The sequence below is a fragment of the Oncorhynchus mykiss genome, chromosome 18 (assembly GCF_013265735.2).
Source record: "Oncorhynchus mykiss isolate Arlee chromosome 18, USDA_OmykA_1.1, whole genome shotgun sequence".
Taxonomy (NCBI): domain Eukaryota; kingdom Metazoa; phylum Chordata; class Actinopteri; order Salmoniformes; family Salmonidae; genus Oncorhynchus; species Oncorhynchus mykiss.
In genome coordinates, this window is record NC_048582.1 from 12,749,365 (window position 1) to 12,773,812 (window position 24,448).

The 24,448-nt window shown below is 32.2% G+C and overlaps 1 protein-coding gene across 4 annotated transcripts in view; it reads left to right on the forward strand.

Moving 5' to 3' along the window:
- Positions 1-558: 558 nt before the first annotated feature.
- LOC110527205 (PCI domain-containing protein 2) overlaps positions 559-24,448 on the forward strand; it is a 79,628-nt gene continuing 55,738 nt past the window's right edge. The window contains exons 1-7 of one of the 4 annotated variants that reach the window (XM_036951353.1): positions 559-663; positions 1,227-1,281; positions 1,435-1,524; positions 1,654-1,793; positions 1,974-2,015; positions 2,120-2,174; positions 12,404-12,507. In XM_036951353.1, the coding sequence (XP_036807248.1) occupies positions 1,246-1,281; positions 1,435-1,524; positions 1,654-1,793; positions 1,974-2,015; positions 2,120-2,174; positions 12,404-12,507 (467 nt within the window). In that variant the 5' untranslated portion in view covers positions 559-663; positions 1,227-1,245. Of the gene's footprint in view, positions 800-1,226; positions 1,282-1,434; positions 1,525-1,653; positions 1,794-1,973; positions 2,016-2,119; positions 2,175-12,403; positions 12,508-24,448 lie in introns of all 4 variants that reach the window. The other 3 variants (XM_036951354.1, XM_036951355.1, XM_036951356.1) reach the window with 3 other exon arrangements.

Here is a 24,448-nt window from a genome sequence, read left to right on the forward strand (position 1 = left end):
TGGAGGGGGTTAGAGACAGTGGAGGGGGTTAGAGGGAGTGGATGGGGTTAGAGACAGTGGATGGGGTTAGAGACAGTGGAGGGGTTTAGAGACAGTGGAGGGGGTTAGAGACAGTGGAGGGGGTTAGAGACAGTGGAGGGGGTTATAGACAGTGGAGTGGTTAGAGGGAGTGGATGGGGTTAGAGGGAGTGGAGGGGGAGGGACTGGGCCACGTGCTGAGCTGAGGAAGGTAGAATCACTTTGATATCATAACATTGTGAACAGGTTTGCAGGACACACAGGAACACACACACACAGACACACAAGGCTAGCGGCACTCTGCAGGTTCTATTTTAAGAGCCCATTCTCACTCCTCCATTAATCACACAGCGTAGCGTGAAACACTCCCTCCAACAGGGCCAGACACATCATAGATCACGGAGGCACTGTGTGTGTGTGTGTGTGTGTGTGTGTGTATGAGAGCGAGAGATTGCGAGAGCAGAGATTTCATTGTGCATAGCTTCTAATAAGCACAGGGAGGCGACAAAGTTATAGCTAGACTATTGTAGTACGTGGGGGGACCTTTATTTTGAAGGCTGAAGGAATACATTGACCCGGAAGTGATTTGTGTAGCTACAGCTCAACAACGCGAATACATTTTAAACAGAAATTTAACCACAACAGGTAGCTATGGATACATTGGAATTATGCCATTAGGTTAGTACAGTGGTTCCCAACCAACCAGGGGTAGGTACTAGGGAGCCCTGGCTTATCTACAGGGGATACTTGAGAAGACTCATGAGACTATAGGCTTTTACTGGTAAAATGAGCATGAGGGGGGTACAGTACTCTGGGCAGAGCAACATAACATTATATTCGTGGTACAATAACCGAAAAGAATTGGGGACCACTGGCTTTGTAAACTAGCTAGCTAACGTTAGTTACACGTTGATGTATCATTATCAGCTACAATCTAGCGGTCCTTGACAGTTAATGAATGAATGCATGCTACCTAGCTAGCGTTAGTTAAAACGATACAAAAAAGTTACATTATATTGATCCCAATTTAATCATCACACTCGTTGTGATACTGAATTAAATTCTTAGCTAATCTACTAGTAACGTTAACTAGCTAGATAAATTGCCAATAGCCATAGCACAGTAGTTATGATGTTGTCAGATTCAGAGCTTTTGCCGCTTAGCGGATTTGCTTCAATATCTGTTTTATTATTTAAACTTTTTCGTAGGTTCACATCCCTGGCTGCAATGGCGCACATAACAATCAACCAGTATCTCCAACAGGTAGCCATTTTTCTATTTTATCTTACCGGTTATCAAGTGAACCCATATAGCTAGCAGTCTTCTTCCTTAGCACAAACTTTCATTTAGCTATTCTTTGTGTTCACCACTAGTCACGCATGCTCAGTTCACACCATGTTGCTTACCTGTTCCCAGGTGTATGAGGCCATTGATAATCATGAGGGGAGTTTTTGTGCAGAACTGCTGTCATTCAAACACCCACATGTGGCTAACCCACGTCTCCAGGTGAGGCTATTCAGGCTGCCTGAACCTTCCATGCCTTCAAGTCCTGCTGACCTGTTGTTACACTTGTATCTCTTCAGATAACACCCTCTGTGTTTTGCTCTAGAAACATGACTGTATGTATGCCTGCAGCTCGCCAGTCCAGAGGAGAAGTGCCAACAGGTGCTGGAAGTCCCGTACGATGAGATGGTTGCAGCACACTTGAGGTGCACCTATGCAGTGTCCAACCACGACTTTGTTGAGGCGTACAAATGTCAGACGTTGGTGGTCCAATATCCTTTTGGCATTTCTGGAGATTACTTTGGATACATATTCTCATCACTCCCCATCCCTGCCTGACAAATATATACATACACACAAGATATATGCGAAAGCACATATCGTGCTATCGACTGGTCCATTTCCAAACTGTTCTGTCATGGTTTCTCTGCGGTTCGTCCTTGACTTTCTACGTCATTCTTGAGGGCCTTCCAATCTCACAAAGAGGAGAACTGGTAAGGATAAGCATGTAAAATTACATTTTTGATCAATTTGGCCTTAGTGTTTTTCTATTCTACATATACACGTCTGTAGGATGACTGCTCTATGTGCTGTTTAGGGCCTTGCCAGTGATGTTCGCTGTTACGCTGGACCTGCGGATATTTGCCAACAATGTAAGTGAACATAAACTATTGTGCTCTAAAATGCTTCTGACCCAGTGATGGAAAAGTCATGTCCTAAAGGAGAGGTTTGATGATTGTAGTATTATTGTCCTATAGGAGGGGTTTGATGATTGTAGTATTATTGTCCTATAGGAGGGGTTTGATGATTGTAGTAGTATAGGAGAGGTTTGATGATTGTAGTAGTAATGTCCTATAGGAGGGGTTTGATGATTGTAGTAGTATTGTCCTATAGGAGAGGTTTGATGATTGTAGTAGTATAGGAGAGGTTTGATGATTGTAGTAGTAATGTCCTATAGGAGGGGTTTGATGATTGTAGTAGTATTGTCCTATAGGAGAGGTTTGATGATTGTAGTAGTATTGTCCTATAGGAGGGGTTTGATGATTGTAGTAGTATTGTCCTATAGGAGGGGTTTGATGATTGTAGTAGTATTGTCCTATAGGAGGGGTTTGATGATTGTAGTAGTATTGTCCTATAGGAGAGGTTTGATGATTGTAGTAGTATTGTCCTATAGGAGGGGTTTGATGATTGTAGTAGTATTGTCCTATAGGAGGGGTTTGATGATTGTAGTAGTATTGTCCTATAGGAGGGGTTTGATGATTGTAGTAGTATTGTCCTATAGGAGGGGTTTGATGATTGTAGTAGTATTGTCCTATAGGAGGGGTTTGATGATTGTAGTAGTATTGTCCTATAGGAGGGGTTTGATGATTGTAGTAGTATTGTCCTATAGAAGGGGTTTGATGATTGTAGTAGTATAGGAGGGGTTTGATGATTGTAGTATTATTGTCCTATAGGAGGGGTTTGATGATTGTAGTAGTATTGTCCTATAGGAGAGGTTTGATGATTGTAGTAGTATAGGAGGGGTTTGATGATTGTAGTATTATTGTCCTATAGGAGGGGTTTGATGATTGTAGTAGTATTGTCCTATAGGAGGGGTTTGATGATTGTAGTAGTATTGTCCTATAGGAGGGGTTTGATGATTGTAGTAGTATAGGAGGGGTTTGATGATTGTAGTATTATTGTCCTATAGGAGGGGTTTGATGATTGTAGTAGTATTGTCCTATAGGAGGGGTTTGATGATTGTAGTAGTATAGGAGGGGTTTGATGATTGTAGTAGTATTGTCCTATAGGAGGGGTTTGATGATTGTAGTAGTATTGTCCTATAGGAGGGGTTTGATGATTGTAGTAGTATTGTCCTATAGGAGGGGTTTGATGATTGTAGTAGTATTGTCCTATAGGAGGGGTTTGATGATTGTAGTAGTATTGTCCTATAGGAGGGGTTTGATGATTGTAGTAGTATTGTCCTATAGGAGGGGTTTGATGATTGTAGTAGTATTGTCCTATAGGAGGGGTTTGATGATTGTAGTAGTATTGTCCTATAGGAGGGGTTTGATGATTGTAGTAGTATTGTCCTATAGGAGGGGTTTGATGATTGTAGTAGTATTGTCCTATAGGAGGGGTTTGATGATTGTAGTAGTATTGTCCTATAGGAGGGGTTTGATGATTGTAGTAGTATTGTCCTATAGGAGGGGTTTGATGATTGTAGTAGTATTGTCCTATAGGAGAGGTTTGATGATTGTAGTAGTATAGGAGGGGTTTGATGATTGTAGTAGTATTGTCCTATAGGAGGGGTTTGATGATTGTAGTAGTATTGTCCTATAGGAGGGGTTTGATGATTGTAGTAGTATTGTCCTATAGGAGGGGTTTGATGAATGTAGTATTATTGTCCTATAGGAGGGGTTTGATGATTGTAGTAGTATAGGAGGGGTTTGATGATTGTAGTAGTATTGTCCTATAGGAGAGGTTTGATGATTGTAGTAGTATTGTCCTATAGGAGGGGTTTGATGATTGTAGTATTATTGTCCTATAGGAGGGGTTTGATGATTGTAGTATTATTGTCCTATAGGAGGGGTTTGATGATTGTAGTAGTATTGTCCTATAGGAGGGGTTTGATGATTGTAGTAGTATTGTCCTATAGGAGAGGTTTGATGATTGTAGTAGTATTGTCCTATAGGAGGGGTTTGATGATTGTAGTAGTATTGTCCTATAGGAGGGGTTTGATGATTGTAGTAGTATTGTCCTATAGGAGGGGTTTGATGATTGTAGTAGTATTGTCCTATAGGAGGGGTTTGATGATTGTAGTAGTATAGGAGGGGTTTGATGATTGTAGTAGTATTGTCCTATAGGAGGGGTTTGATGATTGTAGTAGTATTGTCCTATAGGAGGGGTTTGATGATTGTAGTAGTATTGTCCTATAGGAGGGGTTTGATGATTGTAGTAGTATTGTCCTATAGGAGGGGTTTGATGATTGTAGTAGTATTGTCCTATAGGAGGGGTTTGATGATTGTAGTAGTATTGTCCTATAGGAGGGGTTTGATGATTGTAGTAGTATTGTCCTATAGGAGGGGTTTGATGATTGTAGTAGTATTGTCCTATAGGAGAGGTTTGATGATTGTAGTAGTATAGGAGGGGTTTGATGATTGTAGTAGTATTGTCCTATAGGAGGGGTTTGATGATTGTAGTAGTATTGTCCTATAGGAGGGGTTTGATGATTGTAGTAGTATTGTCCTATAGGAGGGGTTTGATGATTGTAGTAGTATTGTCCTATAGGAGGGGTTTGATGAATGTAGTATTATTGTCCTATAGGAGGGGTTTGATGATTGTAGTAGTATAGGAGGGGTTTGATGATTGTAGTAGTATAGGAGGGGTTTGATGATTGTAGTAGTATTGTCCTATAGGAGAGGTTTGATGATTGTAGTAGTATTGTCCTATAGGAGGGGTTTGATGATTGTAGTATTATTGTCCTATAGGAGGGGTTTGATGATTGTAGTATTATTGTCCTATAGGAGGGGTTTGATGATTGTAGTAGTATTGTCCTATAGGAGGGGTTTGATGATTGTAGTAGTATTGTCCTATAGGAGGGGTTTGATGATTGTAGTAGTATTGTCCTATAGGAGGGGTTTGATGATTGTAGTAGTATTGTCCTATAGGAGGGGTTTGATGATTGTAGTAGTATTGTCCTATAGGAGAGGTTTGATGATTGTAGTAGTATTGTCCTATAGGAGGGGTTTGATGATTGTAGTAGTATTGTCCTATAGGAGGGGTTTGATGATTGTAGTAGTATTGTCCTATAGGAGGGGTTTGATGATTGTAGTAGTATTGTCCTATAGGAGGGGTTTGATGATTGTAGTAGTATAGGAGGGGTTTGATGATTGTAGTAGTATTGTCCTATAGGAGGGGTTTGATGATTGTAGTAGTATTGTCCTATAGGAGGGGTTTGATGATTGTAGTAGTATTGTCCTATAGGAGGGGTTTGATGATTGTAGTAGTATTGTCCTATAGGAGGGGTTTGATGATTGTAGTAGTATTGTCCTATAGGAGGGGTTTGATGATTGTAGTAGTATTGTCCTATAGGAGGGGTTTGATGATTGTAGTAGTATTGTCCTATAGGAGGGGTTTGATGATTGTAGTAGTATTGTCCTATAGGAGAGGTTTGATGATTGTAGTAGTATAGGAGGGGTTTGATGATTGTAGTAGTATTGTCCTATAGGAGGGGTTTGATGATTGTAGTAGTATTGTCCTATAGGAGGGGTTTGATGATTGTAGTAGTATTGTCCTATAGGAGGGGTTTGATGATTGTAGTAGTATTGTCCTATAGGAGGGGTTTGATGAATGTAGTATTATTGTCCTATAGGAGGGGTTTGATGATTGTAGTAGTATAGGAGGGGTTTGATGATTGTAGTAGTATAGGAGGGGTTTGATGATTGTAGTAGTATTGTCCTATAGGAGAGGTTTGATGATTGTAGTAGTATTGTCCTATAGGAGGGGTTTGATGATTGTAGTATTATTGTCCTATAGGAGGGGTTTGATGATTGTAGTATTATTGTCCTATAGGAGGGGTTTGATGATTGTAGTAGTATTGTCCTATAGGAGGGGTTTGATGATTGTAGTAGTATTGTCCTATAGGAGAGGTTTGATGATTGTAGTAGTATTGTCCTATAGGAGGGGTTTGATGATTGTAGTAGTATTGTCCTATAGGAGGGGTTTGATGATTGTAGTAGTATTGTCCTATAGGAGGGGTTTGATGATTGTAGTAGTATTGTCCTATAGGAGGGGTTTGATGATTGTAGTAGTATAGGAGGGGTTTGATGATTGTAGTAGTATTGTCCTATAGGAGGGGTTTGATGATTGTAGTATTATTGTCCTATAGGAGGGGTTTGATGATTGTAGTATTATTGTCCTATAGGAGGGGTTTGATGATTGTAGTAGTATTGTCCTATAGGAGGGGTTTGATGATTGTAGTAGTATTGTCCTATAGGAGGGGTTTGATGATTGTAGTAGTATTGTCCTATAGGAGGGGTTTGATGATTGTAGTAGTATTGTCCTATAGGAGGGGTTTGATGATTGTAGTAGTATTGTCCTATAGGAGGGGTTTGATGATTGTAGTAGTATAGGAGGGGTTTGATGATTGTAGTAGTATTGTCCTATAGGAGGGGTTTGATGATTGTAGTAGTATTGTCCTATAGGAGGGGTTTGATGATTGTAGTAGTATTGTCCTATAGGAGGGGTTTGATGATTGTAGTAGTATTGTCCTATAGAAGGGGTTTGATGATTGTAGTAGTATAGGAGGGGTTTGATGATTGTAGTATTATTGTCCTATAGGAGGGGTTTGATGATTGTAGTAGTATTGTCCTATAGGAGAGGTTTGATGATTGTAGTAGTATAGGAGGGGTTTGATGATTGTAGTATTATTGTCCTATAGGAGGGGTTTGATGATTGTAGTAGTATTGTCCTATAGGAGGGGTTTGATGATTGTAGTAGTATTGTCCTATAGGAGGGGTTTGATGATTGTAGTAGTATAGGAGGGGTTTGATGATTGTAGTATTATTGTCCTATAGGAGGGGTTTGATGATTGTAGTAGTATTGTCCTATAGGAGGGGTTTGATGATTGTAGTAGTATAGGAGGGGTTTGATGATTGTAGTAGTATTGTCCTATAGGAGGGGTTTGATGATTGTAGTAGTATTGTCCTATAGGAGGGGTTTGATGATTGTAGTAGTATTGTCCTATAGGAGGGGTTTGATGATTGTAGTAGTATTGTCCTATAGGAGGGGTTTGATGATTGTAGTATTATTGTCCTATAGGAGGGGTTTGATGATTGTAGTAGTATTGTCCTATAGGAGGGGTTTGATGATTGTAGTAGTATTGTCCTATAGGAGGGGTTTGATGATTGTAGTAGTATTGTCCTATAGGAGGGGTTTGATGATTGTAGTAGTATTGTCCTATAGGAGGGGTTTGATGATTGTAGTAGTATTGTCCTATAGGAGGGGTTTGATGATTGTAGTAGTATTGTCCTATAGGAGGGGTTTGATGATTGTAGTAGTATTGTCCTATAGGAGGGGTTTGATGAATGTAGTATTATTGTCCTATAGGAGGGGTTTGATGATTGTAGTAGTATAGGAGGGGTTTGATGATTGTAGTAGTATTGTCCTATAGGAGAGGTTTGATGATTGTAGTAGTATTGTCCTATAGGAGGGGTTTGATGATTGTAGTATTATTGTCCTATAGGAGGGGTTTGATGATTGTAGTATTATTGTCCTATAGGAGGGGTTTGATGATTGTAGTAGTATTGTCCTATAGGAGGGGTTTGATGATTGTAGTAGTATTGTCCTATAGGAGAGGTTTGATGATTGTAGTAGTATTGTCCTATAGGAGGGGTTTGATGATTGTAGTAGTATTGTCCTATAGGAGGGGTTTGATGATTGTAGTAGTATTGTCCTATAGGAGGGGTTTGATGATTGTAGTAGTATTGTCCTATAGGAGGGGTTTGATGATTGTAGTAGTATAGGAGGGGTTTGATGATTGTAGTAGTATTGTCCTATAGGAGGGGTTTGATGATTGTAGTAGTATTGTCCTATAGGAGGGGTTTGATGATTGTAGTAGTATTGTCCTATAGGAGGGGTTTGATGATTGTAGTAGTATTGTCCTATAGGAGGGGTTTGATGATTGTAGTAGTATTGTCCTATAGGAGGGGTTTGATGATTGTAGTAGTATTGTCCTATAGGAGGGGTTTGATGATTGTAGTAGTATTGTCCTATAGGAGGGGTTTGATGATTGTAGTAGTATTGTCCTATAGGAGAGGTTTGATGATTGTAGTAGTATAGGAGGGGTTTGATGATTGTAGTAGTATTGTCCTATAGGAGGGGTTTGATGATTGTAGTAGTATTGTCCTATAGGAGGGGTTTGATGATTGTAGTAGTATTGTCCTATAGGAGGGGTTTGATGATTGTAGTAGTATTGTCCTATAGGAGGGGTTTGATGAATGTAGTATTATTGTCCTATAGGAGGGGTTTGATGATTGTAGTAGTATAGGAGGGGTTTGATGATTGTAGTAGTATAGGAGGGGTTTGATGATTGTAGTAGTATTGTCCTATAGGAGAGGTTTGATGATTGTAGTAGTATTGTCCTATAGGAGGGGTTTGATGATTGTAGTATTATTGTCCTATAGGAGGGGTTTGATGATTGTAGTATTATTGTCCTATAGGAGGGGTTTGATGATTGTAGTAGTATTGTCCTATAGGAGGGGTTTGATGATTGTAGTAGTATTGTCCTATAGGAGGGGTTTGATGATTGTAGTAGTATTGTCCTATAGGAGGGGTTTGATGATTGTAGTAGTATTGTCCTATAGGAGGGGTTTGATGATTGTAGTAGTATTGTCCTATAGGAGAGGTTTGATGATTGTAGTAGTATTGTCCTATAGGAGGGGTTTGATGATTGTAGTAGTATTGTCCTATAGGAGGGGTTTGATGATTGTAGTAGTATTGTCCTATAGGAGGGGTTTGATGATTGTAGTAGTATTGTCCTATAGGAGGGGTTTGATGATTGTAGTAGTATAGGAGGGGTTTGATGATTGTAGTAGTATTGTCCTATAGGAGGGGTTTGATGATTGTAGTAGTATTGTCCTATAGGAGGGGTTTGATGATTGTAGTAGTATTGTCCTATAGGAGGGGTTTGATGATTGTAGTAGTATTGTCCTATAGGAGGGGTTTGATGATTGTAGTAGTATTGTCCTATAGGAGGGGTTTGATGATTGTAGTAGTATTGTCCTATAGGAGGGGTTTGATGATTGTAGTAGTATTGTCCTATAGGAGGGGTTTGATGATTGTAGTAGTATTGTCCTATAGGAGAGGTTTGATGATTGTAGTAGTATAGGAGGGGTTTGATGATTGTAGTAGTATTGTCCTATAGGAGGGGTTTGATGATTGTAGTAGTATTGTCCTATAGGAGGGGTTTGATGATTGTAGTAGTATTGTCCTATAGGAGGGGTTTGATGATTGTAGTAGTATTGTCCTATAGGAGGGGTTTGATGAATGTAGTATTATTGTCCTATAGGAGGGGTTTGATGATTGTAGTAGTATAGGAGGGGTTTGATGATTGTAGTAGTATAGGAGGGGTTTGATGATTGTAGTAGTATTGTCCTATAGGAGAGGTTTGATGATTGTAGTAGTATTGTCCTATAGGAGGGGTTTGATGATTGTAGTATTATTGTCCTATAGGAGGGGTTTGATGATTGTAGTATTATTGTCCTATAGGAGGGGTTTGATGATTGTAGTAGTATTGTCCTATAGGAGGGGTTTGATGATTGTAGTAGTATTGTCCTATAGGAGAGGTTTGATGATTGTAGTAGTATTGTCCTATAGGAGGGGTTTGATGATTGTAGTAGTATTGTCCTATAGGAGGGGTTTGATGATTGTAGTAGTATTGTCCTATAGGAGGGGTTTGATGATTGTAGTAGTATTGTCCTATAGGAGGGGTTTGATGATTGTAGTAGTATAGGAGGGGTTTGATGATTGTAGTAGTATTGTCCTATAGGAGGGGTTTGATGATTGTAGTATTATTGTCCTATAGGAGGGGTTTGATGATTGTAGTATTATTGTCCTATAGGAGGGGTTTGATGATTGTAGTAGTATTGTCCTATAGGAGGGGTTTGATGATTGTAGTAGTATTGTCCTATAGGAGAGGTTTGATGATTGTAGTAGTATTGTCCTATAGGAGGGGTTTGATGATTGTAGTAGTATTGTCCTATAGGAGGGGTTTGATGATTGTAGTAGTATTGTCCTATAGGAGGGGTTTGATGATTGTAGTAGTATTGTCCTATAGGAGGGGTTTGATGATTGTAGTAGTATAGGAGGGGTTTGATGATTGTAGTAGTATTGTCCTATAGGAGGGGTTTGATGATTGTAGTAGTATTGTCCTATAGGAGGGGTTTGATGATTGTAGTAGTATTGTCCTATAGGAGGGGTTTGATGATTGTAGTAGTATTGTCCTATAGGAGGGGTTTGATGATGTAGTAGTATTGTCCTATAGGAGGGGTTTGATGATTGTAGTAGTATTGTCCTATAGGAGGGGTTTGATGAATGTAGTATTATTGTCCTATAGGAGGGGTTTGATGATTGTAGTAGTATAGGAGGGGTTTGATGATTGTAGTAGTATTGTCCTATAGGAGAGGTTTGATGATTGTAGTAGTATTGTCCTATAGGAGGGGTTTGATGATTGTAGTATTATTGTCCTATAGGAGGGGTTTGATGATTGTAGTATTATTGTCCTATAGGAGGGGTTTGATGATTGTAGTAGTATTGTCCTATAGGAGGGGTTTGATGATTGTAGTAGTATTGTCCTATAGGAGAGGTTTGATGATTGTAGTAGTATTGTCCTATAGGAGGGGTTTGATGATTGTAGTAGTATTGTCCTATAGGAGGGGTTTGATGATTGTAGTAGTATTGTCCTATAGGAGGGGTTTGATGATTGTAGTAGTATTGTCCTATAGGAGGGGTTTGATGATTGTAGTAGTATAGGAGGGGTTTGATGATTGTAGTAGTATTGTCCTATAGGAGGGGTTTGATGATTGTAGTAGTATTGTCCTATAGGAGAGGTTTGATGATTGTAGTAGTATTGTCCTATAGGAGGGGTTTGATGATTGTAGTAGTATTGTCCTATAGGAGAGGTTTGATGATTGTAGTAGTATTGTCCTATAGGAGGGGTTTGATGATTGTAGTAGTATTGTCCTATAGGAGAGGTTTGATGATTGTAGTATTATTGTCCTATAGGAGAGGTTTGATGATTGTAGTATTATTGTCCTATAGGAGGGGTTTGATGATTGTAGTAGTATTGTCCTATAGGAGGGGTTTGATGATTGTAGTAGTATTGTCCTATAGGAGGGGTTTGATGATTGTAGTAGTATTGTCCTATAGGAGGGGTTTGATGATTGTAGTAGTATAGGAGGGGTTTGATGATTGTAGTATTATTGTCCTATAGGAGGGGTTTGATGATTGTAGTAGTATTGTCCTATAGGAGGGGTTTGATGATTGTAGTAGTATTGTCCTATAGGAGGGGTTTGATGATTGTAGTAGTATTGTCCTATAGGAGAGGTTTGATGATTGTAGTAGTATAGGAGGGGTTTGATGATTGTAGTAGTATTGTCCTATAGGAGAGGTTTGATGATTGTAGTAGTATTGTCCTATAGGAGAGGTTTGATGATTGTAGTAGTATTGTCCTATAGGAGGGGTTTGATGATTGTAGTAGTATTGTCCTATAGGAGGGGTTTGATGATTGTAGTAGTATTGTCCTATAGGAGGGGTTTGATGATTGTAGTAGTATTGTCCTATAGGAGAGGTTTGATGATTGTAGTAGTATTGTCCTATAGGAGAGGTTTGATGATTGTAGTAGTATTGTCCTATAGGAGGGGTTTGATGATTGTAGTAGTATAGGAGGGGTTTGATGATTGTAGTAGTATTGTCCTATAGGAGGGGTTTGATGATTGTAGTAGTATTGTCCTATAGGAGGGGTTTGATGATTGTAGTAGTATTGTCCTATAGGAGGGGTTTGATGATTGTAGTAGTATAGGAGGGGTTTGATGATTGTAGTAGTATTGTCCTATAGGAGAGGTTTGATGATTGTAGTAGTATTGTCCTATAGGAGGGGTTTGATGATTGTAGTAGTATTGTCCTATAGGAGAGGTTTGATGATTGTAGTAGTATTGTCCTATAGGAGGGGTTTGATGATTGTAGTAGTATTGTCCTATAGGAGGGGTTTGATGATTGTAGTATTATTGTCCTATAGGAGAGGTTTGATGATTGTAGTAGTATTGTCCTATAGGAGGGGTTTGATGATTGTAGTAGTATTGTCCTATAGGAGGGGTTTGATGATTGTAGAATGATTTTCCAGGCAGAGCAGCAGCTCCTGAGGAAGGGAAAAGGCAAACTGGGAGACATGCTGGAGAAAGCTGCTGAGCAACTGATGGGCTGTTTCAGAGTGTGTGCCAGCGACAAGTGAGTCTCACAGGACATGGACACTATTGACAGGATATTACACTATACATCTAACAGCAGACAGCATATTAAACTATATATCTAACAGCAGACAGCATATTAAACTATATATCTAACAGCAGACATCATATTAAACTATATATCTAACAGCAGACATCATATTAAACTATATATCTAACAGCAGACATCATATTAAACTATATATCTAACAGCAGACAGCATATTAAACTATATATCTAACAGCAGACAGCATATTAAACTATATATCTAACAGTAGACAGCATATTAAACTATATATCTAACAGCAGACATCATATTAAACTATATATCTAACAGTAGACATCATATTAAACTATATATCTAACAGCAGACAGCATATTACACTATACATGTAACAGCAGACAGCATATTAAACTATATATCTAACAGCAGACAGCATATTAAACTATATATCTTACAGCATATTAAACTATATATCTAACAGCATATTAAACTATATATCTAACAGCAGACATCATATTAAACTATATATCTAACAACATATTAAACTATATATCTAACAGCATATTAAACTATATATCTAACAGCATATTAAACTATATATCTAACAGCATATTAAACTATATATCTAACAGCAGACAGCATATTAAACTATATATCTAACAACATATTAAACTATATATCTAACAGCAGACAGCATATTAAACTATATATCTAACAGCATATTAAACTATATATCTTACAGCATATTAAACTATATATCTAACAGCAGACAGCATATTAAACTATATATCTAACAGCAGACATCATATTAAACTATATATCTAACAGCATATTAAACTATATATCTAACAGCAGACATCATATTAAACTATATATCTAACAGCAGACAGCATATTAAACTATATATCTAACAGCATATTAAACTATATATCTAACAGTAGACAGCATATTAAACTATATATCTAACAGCATATTAAACTATATATCTAACAGCATATTAAACTATATATCTAACAGCATATTAAACTAAATATCTAACAGCAGACAGCATATTAAACTATATATCTAACAGCATATTAAACTATATATCTAACAGTAGACAGCATATTAAACTATATATCTAACAGCATATTAAACTATATATCTAACAGCATATTAAACTATATATCTTACAGCATATTAAACTAAACATCTAACAGCAGACAGCATATTAAACTATATATCTAACAGCATATTAAACTATATATCTTACAGCATATTAAACTAAACATCTAACAGCAGACAGCATATTAAACTATATATCTAACAGCATATTAAACTATATATCTAACAGCATATTAAACTAAATATCTTACAGCATATTAAACTATATATCTAACAGCATATTAAACTATATATCTAACAGCATATTAAACTATATATCTAACAGCAGACAGCATATTAAACTATATATCTAACAGCATATTAAACTATATATCTAACAGCATATTAAACTATATATCTAACAGCATATTAAACTATATATCTAACAGCATATTAAACTATATATCTAACAGCATATTAAACTATATATCTAACAGCATATTAAACTATATATCTAACAGCATATTAAACTATATATCTAACAGTAGACATCATATTAAACTATATATCTAACAGCATATTAAACTATATATCTAACAGCATATTAAACTATATATCTAACAGCATATTAAACTATATATCTAACAGCAGACATCATATTAAACTATATATCTAACAGCAGACATCATATTAAACTATATATCTAACAGCATATTAAACTAAATATCTAACAGCATATTAAACTAAACATCTAACAGCAGACAGCATATTAAACTATATATCTAACAGCAGACAGCATATTAAACTATATATCTAACAGCATATTAAACTATATATCTAAAAGCAGACAGCATATTAAACTATATATCTAACAGCATATTAAACTATATATCTAACAGCAGACAGCATATTAAACTATATATCTAACAGCAGACAGCATATTAAACTATATATCTAACAGCATATTAAACTATATATCTAACAGCAGACATCATATTAAACTATATATCTTACAGCATATTAAACTATATATCTTACAGCATATTAAACTATATATCTAACAGCAGACATCATATTAAACTATATATCTAACAGCATATTAAACTATATATCTAACAGCAGACATCATATTAAACTATATATCTAACAGTAGACAGCATATTAAACTATATATCTAACAGTAGACAGCATATTAAACTATACATCTAACAGCAGACAGCATATTAAACTATATATCTAACAGTAGACAGCATATTAAACTATATATCTTACAGCATATTAAACTATATATCTAACAGCAGACAGCATATTAAACTATATATCTAACAGTAGACAGCATATTAAACTATATATCTAACAGTAGACAGCATATTAAACTATATATCTTACAGCATATTAAACTATATATCTAACAGTAGACAGCATATTAAACTATATATCTAACAGCAGACATCATATTAAACTATATATCTTACAGCATATTAAACTATATATCTAACAGCATATTAAACTATATATCTAACAGTAGACAGCATATTAAACTATATATCTAACAGTAGACAGCATATTAAACTATATATCTAACAGCAGACAGCATATTAAACTATATATCTAACAGCATATTAAACTATATATCTAACAGCAGACATCATATTAAACTATATCTTACAGCATATTAAACTATATATCTAACAGCAGACATCATATTAAACTATATATCTAACAGCATATTAAACTATATATCTAACAGCAGACAGCATATTAAACTATATATCTTACAGCATATTAAACTATATATCTAACAGCAGACAGCATATTAAACTATATATCTAACAGTAGACAGCATATTAAACTATACATCTAACAGCAGACAGCATATTAAACTATATATCTAACAGTAGACAGCATATTAAACTATATATCTAACAGCAGACAGCATATTAAACTATATATCTAACAGCATATTAAACTATATATCTAACAGCAGACAGCATATTAAACTATATATCTAACAGCATATTAAACTATATATCTAACAGCAGACATCATATTAAACTATATATCTAACAGCAGACAGCATATTAAACTATATATCTAACAGTAGACAGCATATTAAACTATACATCTAACAGCAGACAGCATATTAAACTATATATCTAACAGCATATTAAACTATATATCTAACAGCAGACAGCATATTAAACTATATATCTAACAGCATATTAAACTATATATCTAACAGCAGACAGCATATTAAACTATATATCTAACAGCAGACAGCATATTAAACTATATATCTAACAGCATATTAAACTATATATCTAACAGCAGACAGCATATTAAACTATATATCTAACAGCAGACATCATATTAAACTATATATCTAACAGCATATTAAACTATATATCTAACAGCAGACAGCATATTAAACTATATATCTAACAGCATATTAAACTATATATCTAACAGTAGACAGCATATTAAACTATATATCTAACAGCAGACATCATATTAAACTATATATCTAACAGTAGACATCATATTAAACTATATATCTAACAGTAGACAGCATATTAAACTATATATCTAACAGTAGACAGCATATTAAACTATATATCTAACAGCAGACATCATATTAAACTATATATCTAACAGCAGACATCATATTAAACTATATATCTAACAGTAGACATCATATTAAACTATATATCTAACAGCAGACATCATATTAAACTATATATCTAACAGCATATTAAACTATATATCTAACAGCATATTAAACTATATATCTAACAGTAGACAGCATATTAAACTATATATCTAACAGTAGACAGCATATTAAACTATATATCTAACAGCATATTAAACTATACATCTAACAGCAGACAGCATATTAAACTATATATCTAACAGCAGACATCATATTAAACTATATATCTAACAGCAGACATCATATTAAACTATATATCTAACAGCAGACAGCATATTAAACTATATATCTAACAGCATATTAAACTATATATCTAACAGCGGACATCATATTAAACTATATATCTAACAGCATATTAAACTATATATCTAACAGCAGACAGCATATTAAACTATATATCTAACAGCATATTAAACTATATATCTAACAGCATATTAAACTATATATCTAACAGCATATTAAACTATATATCTAACAGCAGACATCATATTAAACTATATATCTAACAGCAGACATCATATTAAACTATATATCTAACAGCATATTAAACTATATATCTAACAGCATATTAAACTATATATCTAACAGCATATTAAACTATATATCTAACAGCAGACAGCATATTAAACTATATATCTAACAGCATATTAAACTATATATCTAACAGCATATTAAACTATATATCTAACAGCAGACAGCATATTAAACTATATATCTAACAGCATATTAAACTATATATCTAACAGCAGACAGCATATTAAACTATATATCTAACAGTAGACAGCATATTAAACTATATATCTAACAGCATATTAAACTATATATCTAACAGCATATTAAACTATATATCTAACAGCAGACAGCATATTAAACTATATATCTAACAGCATATTAAACTATATATCTAACAGCATATTAAACTATATATCTAACAGCATATTAAACTATATATCTAACAGCAGACAGCATATTAAACTATATATCTAACAGCATATTAAACTATATATCTAACAGCATATTAAACTATATATCTAACAGCAGACAGCATATTAAACTATATATCTAACAGCATATTAAACTATATATCTAACAGCAGACAGCATATTAAACTATATATCTAACAGTAGACAGCATATTAAACTATATATCTAACAGCATATTAAACTATATATCTAACAGCATATTAAACTATATATCTAACAGCATATTAAACTATATATCTAACAGCATATTAAACTATTTATCTAACAGCATATTAAACTATATATCTAACAGCAGACATCATATTAAACTATATATCTAACAGCAGACATCATATTAAACTATATATCTAACAGTAGACATCATATTAAACTATATATCTTACAGCATATTAAACTATATATCTAACAGCAGACAGCATATTAAACTATATATCTAACAGCAGACATCATATTAAACTATATATCTAACAGCAGACATCATATTAAACTATATATCTTACAGCATATTAAACTATATATCTAACAGCAGACATCATATTAAACTATATATCTAACAGCATATTAAACTATATATCTAACAGCATATTAAACTATATATCTAACAGCAGACAGCATATTAAACTATATATCTAACAGCAGACAGCATATTAAACTATATATCTAACAGCATATTAAACTATATATCTAACAGCATATTAAACTAAATATCTAACAGCAGACAGCATATTAAACTATATATCTAACAGCATATTAAACTATATATCTAACAGCATATTAAACTATATATCTAACAGCATATTAAACTAAATATCTAACAGCAGACAGCATATTAAACTATATATCTAACAGCATATTAAACTATATATCTAACAGCATATTAAACTATATATCTAACAGCATATTAAACTATATATCTAACAGCATATTAAACTATATATCTAACAGCATATTAACCTAAATATCTAACAGCAGACATCATATTAAACTATATATCTAACAGCATATTAAACTATATATCTAACAGCATATTAAACTAAATATCTAACAGCAGACAGCATATTAAACTATATATCTTACAGCATATTAAACTATATATCTAACAGCATATTAAACTAAACATCTAACAGCAGACAGCATATTAAACTATATCTTACAGCATATTAAACTATATCTAACAGCAGACAGCATATTAAACTATATATCTAACAGCATATTAAACTATACATCTAACAGCAGACAGCATATTAAACTATATATCTTACAGCATATTAAACTATATATCTAACAGCAGACAGCATATTAAACTATATATCTTACAGCATATTAAACTATATATCTAACAGTAGACAGCATATTAAACTATATATCTAACAGCAGACAGCATATTAAACTATATATCTTACAGCATATTAAACTATATATCTAACAGCATATTAAACTATATATCTAACAGCATATTAAACTATACATCTAACAGCAGACAGCATATTAAACTATATATCTAACAGCATATTAAACTATACATCTAACAGCATATTAAACTATATATCTAACAGCATATTAAACTATATATCTAACAGCAGACATCATATTAAACTATATATCTAACAGCAGACATCATATTAAACTATATATCTAACAGCATATTAAACTATATATCTAACAGCATATTAAACTATATATCTAACAGCATATTAAACTATATATCTAACAGCATATTAAACTATATATCTAACAGCAGACATCATATTAAACTATATATCTAACAGCAGACATCATATTAAACTATATATCTAACAGCATATTAAACTATATATCTAACAGCATATTAAACTATATATCTAACAGCATATTAAACTATATATCTAACAGCAGACAGCATATTAAACTATATATCTAACAGCATATTAAACTATATATCTAACAGCATATTAAACTATATATCTAACAGCAGACAGCATATTAAACTATATATCTAACAGCATATTAAACTATATATCTAACAGCATATTAAACTATATATCTAACAGCATATTAAACTATATATCTAACAGCAGACAGCATATTAAACTATATATCTAACAGCATATTAAACTATATATCTAACAGCATATTAAACTATATATCTAACAGCAGACAGCATATTAAACTATATATCTAACAGCATATTAAACTATATATCTAACAGCAGACAGCATATTAAACTATATATCTAACAGTAGACAGCATATTAAACTATATATCTAACAGCATATTAAACTATATATCTAACAGCATATTAAACTATATATCTAACAGCAGACAGCATATTAAACTATATATCTAACAGCATATTAAACTATATATCTAACAGCATATTAAACTATATATCTAACAGCATATTAAACTATATATCTAACAGCAGACAGCATATTAAACTATATATCTAACAGCATATTAAACTATATATCTAACAGCATATTAAACTATATATCTAACAGCAGACAGCATATTAAACTATATATCTAACAGCATATTAAACTATATATCTAACAGCAGACAGCATATTAAACTATATATCTAACAGTAGACAGCATATTAAACTATATATCTAACAGCATATTAAACTATATATCTAACAGCATATTAAACTATATATCTAACAGCATATTAAACTATATATCTAACAGCATATTAAACTATATATCTAACAGCATATTAAACTATATATCTAACAGCAGACATCATATTAAACTATATATCTAACAGCAGACATCATATTAAACTATATATCTAACAGTAGACATCATATTAAACTATATATCTTACAGCATATTAAACTATATATCTAACAGCAGACAGCATATTAAACTATATATCTAACAGCAGACATCATATTAAACTATATATCTAACAGCAGACATCATATTAAACTATATATCTTACAGCATATTAAACTATATATCTAACAGCAGACATCATATTAAACTATATATCTAACAGCATATTAAACTATATATCTAACAGCATATTAAACTATATATCTAACAGCAGACAGCATATTAAACTATATATCTAACAGCAGACAGCATATTAAACTATATATCTAACAGCATATTAAACTATATATCTAACAGCATATTAAACTAAATATCTAACAGCAGACAGCATATTAAACTATATATCTAACAGCATATTAAACTATATATCTAACAGCATATTAAACTATATATCTAACAGCATATTAAACTAAATATCTAACAGCAGACAGCATATTAAACTATATATCTAACAGCATATTAAACTATATATCTAACAGCATATTAAACTATATATCTAACAGCATATTAAACTATATATCTAACAGCATATTAAACTATATATCTAACAGCATATTAAACTAAATATCTAACAGCAGACATCATATTAAACTATATATCTAACAGCATATTAAACTATATATCTAACAGCATATTAAACTAAATATCTAACAGCAGACAGCATATTAAACTATATATCTTACAGCATATTAAACTATATATCTAACAGCATATTAAACTAAACATCTAACAGCAGACAGCATATTAAACTATATCTTACAGCATATTAAACTATATATCTAACAGCAGACAGCATATTAAACTATATATCTAACAGCATATTAAACTATACATCTAACAGCAGACAGCATATTAAACTATATATCTTACAGCATATTAAACTATATATCTAACAGCAGACAGCATATTAAACTATATATCTTACAGCATATTAAACTATATATCTAACAGTAGACAGCATATTAAACTATATATCTAACAGCAGACAGCATATTAAACTATATATCTTACAGCATATTAAACTATATATCTAACAGCATATTAAACTATATATCTAACAGCATATTAAACTATACATCTAACAGCAGACAGCATATTAAACTATATATCTAACAGCATATTAAACTATACATCTAACAGCAGACAGCATATTAAACTATATATCTTACAGCATATTAAACTATATATCTAACAGCATATTAAACTATATATCTAACAGCATATTAAACTATATATCTAACAGCAGACAGCATATTAAACTATATATCTAACAGCATATTAAACTATACATCTAACAGCAGACAGCATATTAAACTATATATCTAACAGCATATTAAACTATATATCTAACAGCAGACAGCATATTAAACTATATATCTAACAGCATATTAAACTATATATCTAACAGCATATTAAACTATATATCTAACAGCAGACAGCATATTAAACTATATATCTAACAGCATATTAAACTATATATCTAACAGCAGACAGCATATTAAACTATATATCTAACAGTAGACAGCATATTAAACTATATATCTAACAGCATATTAAACTATATATCTAACAGCATATTAAACTATATATCTAACAGCATATTAAACTATATATCTAACAGCATATTAAACTATATATCTAACAGCATATTAAACTATATATCTAACAGCAGACATCATATTAAACTATATATCTAACAGCAGACATCATATTAAACTATATATCTAACAGTAGACATCATATTAAACTATATATCTTACAGCATATTAAACTATATATCTAACAGCAGACAGCATATTAAACTATATATCTAACAGCAGACATCATATTAAACTATATATCTAACAGCAGACATCATATTAAACTATATATCTTACAGCATATTAAACTATATATCTAACAGCAGACATCATATTAAACTATATATCTAACAGCATATTAAACTATATATCTAACAGCATATTAAACTATATATCTAACAGCAGACAGCATATTAAACTATATATCTAACAGCAGACAGCATATTAAACTATATATCTAACAGCATATTAAACTATATATCTAACAGCATATTAAACTAAATATCTAACAGCAGACAGCATATTAAACTATATATCTAACAGCATATTAAACTATATATCTAACAGCATATTAAACTATATATCTAACAGCATATTAAACTAAATATCTAACAGCAGACAGCATATTAAACTATATATCTAACAGCATATTAAACTATATATCTAACAGCATATTAAACTATATATCTAACAGCATATTAAACTATATATCTAACAGCATATTAAACTATATATCTAACAGCATATTAAACTAAATATCTAACAGCAGACATCATATTAAACTATATATCTAACAGCATATTAAACTATATATCTAACAGCATATTAAACTAAATATCTAACAGCAGACAGCATATTAAACTATATATCTTACAGCATATTAAACTATATATCTAACAGCATATTAAACTAAACATCTAACAGCAGACAGCATATTAAACTATATCTTACAGCATATTAAACTATATATCTAACAGCAGACAGCATATTAAACTATATATCTAACAGCATATTAAACTATACATCTAACAGCAGACAGCATATTAAACTATATATCTTACAGCATATTAAACTATATATCTAACAGCAGACAGCATATTAAACTATATATCTTACAGCATATTAAACTATATATCTAACAGTAGACAGCATATTAAACTATATATCTAACAGCAGACAGCATATTAAACTATATATCTTACAGCATATTAAACTATATATCTAACAGCATATTAAACTATATATCTAACAGCATATTAAACTATACATCTAACAGCAGACAGCATATTAAACTATATATCTAACAGCATATTAAACTATACATCTAACAGCAGACAGCATATTAAACTATATATCTTACAGCATATTAAACTATATATCTAACAGCATATTAAACTATATATCTAACAGCATATTAAACTATATATCTAACAGCAGACAGCATATTAAACTATATATCTAACAGCATATTAAACTATACATCTAACAGCAGACAGCATATTAAACTATATATCTAACAGCATATTAAACTATATATCTAACAGCATATTAAACTATATATCTAACAGCATATTAAACTATATATCTAACAGCAGACAGCATATTAAACTATATATCTAACAGCATATTAAACTATACATCTAACAGCAGACAGCATATTAAACTATATATCTTACAGCATATTAAACTATATATCTAACAGCAGACAGCATATTAAACTATATATCTAACAGCATATTAAACTATATATCTAACAGCAGACAGCATATTAAACTATATATCTTACAGCATATTAAACTATATATCTAACAGCATATTAAACTATATATCTAACAGCAGACAGCATATTAAACTATACATCTAACAGCAGACAGCATATTAAACTATATATCTTACAGCATATTAAACTATATATCTAACAGCATATTAAACTATATATCTAACAGCAGACAGCATATTAAACTATATATCTAACAGCAGACAGCATATTAAACTATATATCTTACAGCATATTAAACTATATATCTAACAGCATATTAAACTATATATCTAACAGCATATTAAACTAAATATCTTACAGCATATTAAACTATATATCTAACATCATATTAAACTATATATCTAACAGCATATTGAACTATATATCTAACAGCATATTAAACTATATATCTAACAGCATATTAAACTATATATCTAACAACATATTAAACTATATATCTAACAGCATATTAAACTATATATCTAACAGCATATTAAACTATATATCTAACAGCAGACATCATATTCAACTATATATCTAACAGCATATTAAACTATATATCTAACAGCAGACATCATATTAAACTATATATCTAACAGCATATTAAACTATATATCTAACAGCAGACAGCATATTAAACTATATATCTAACAGCATATTAAACTATATATCTAACAGCAGACAGCATATTAAACTATATATCTAACAGCATATTAAACTATATATCTAACAGCAGACATCATATTAAACTATATATCTAACAGCATATTAAACTATATATCTAACAGCAGACATCATATTAAACTATGTATCTAACAGCATATTAAACTATATATCTAACAGCAGACATCATATTAAACTATATATCTAACAGCATATTAAACTATATATCTAACAGCATATTAAACTATATATCTAACAGCATATTAAACTATATATCTAACAGCATATTAAACTATATATCTAACAGCAGACATCATATTAAACTATATATCTAACAGCAT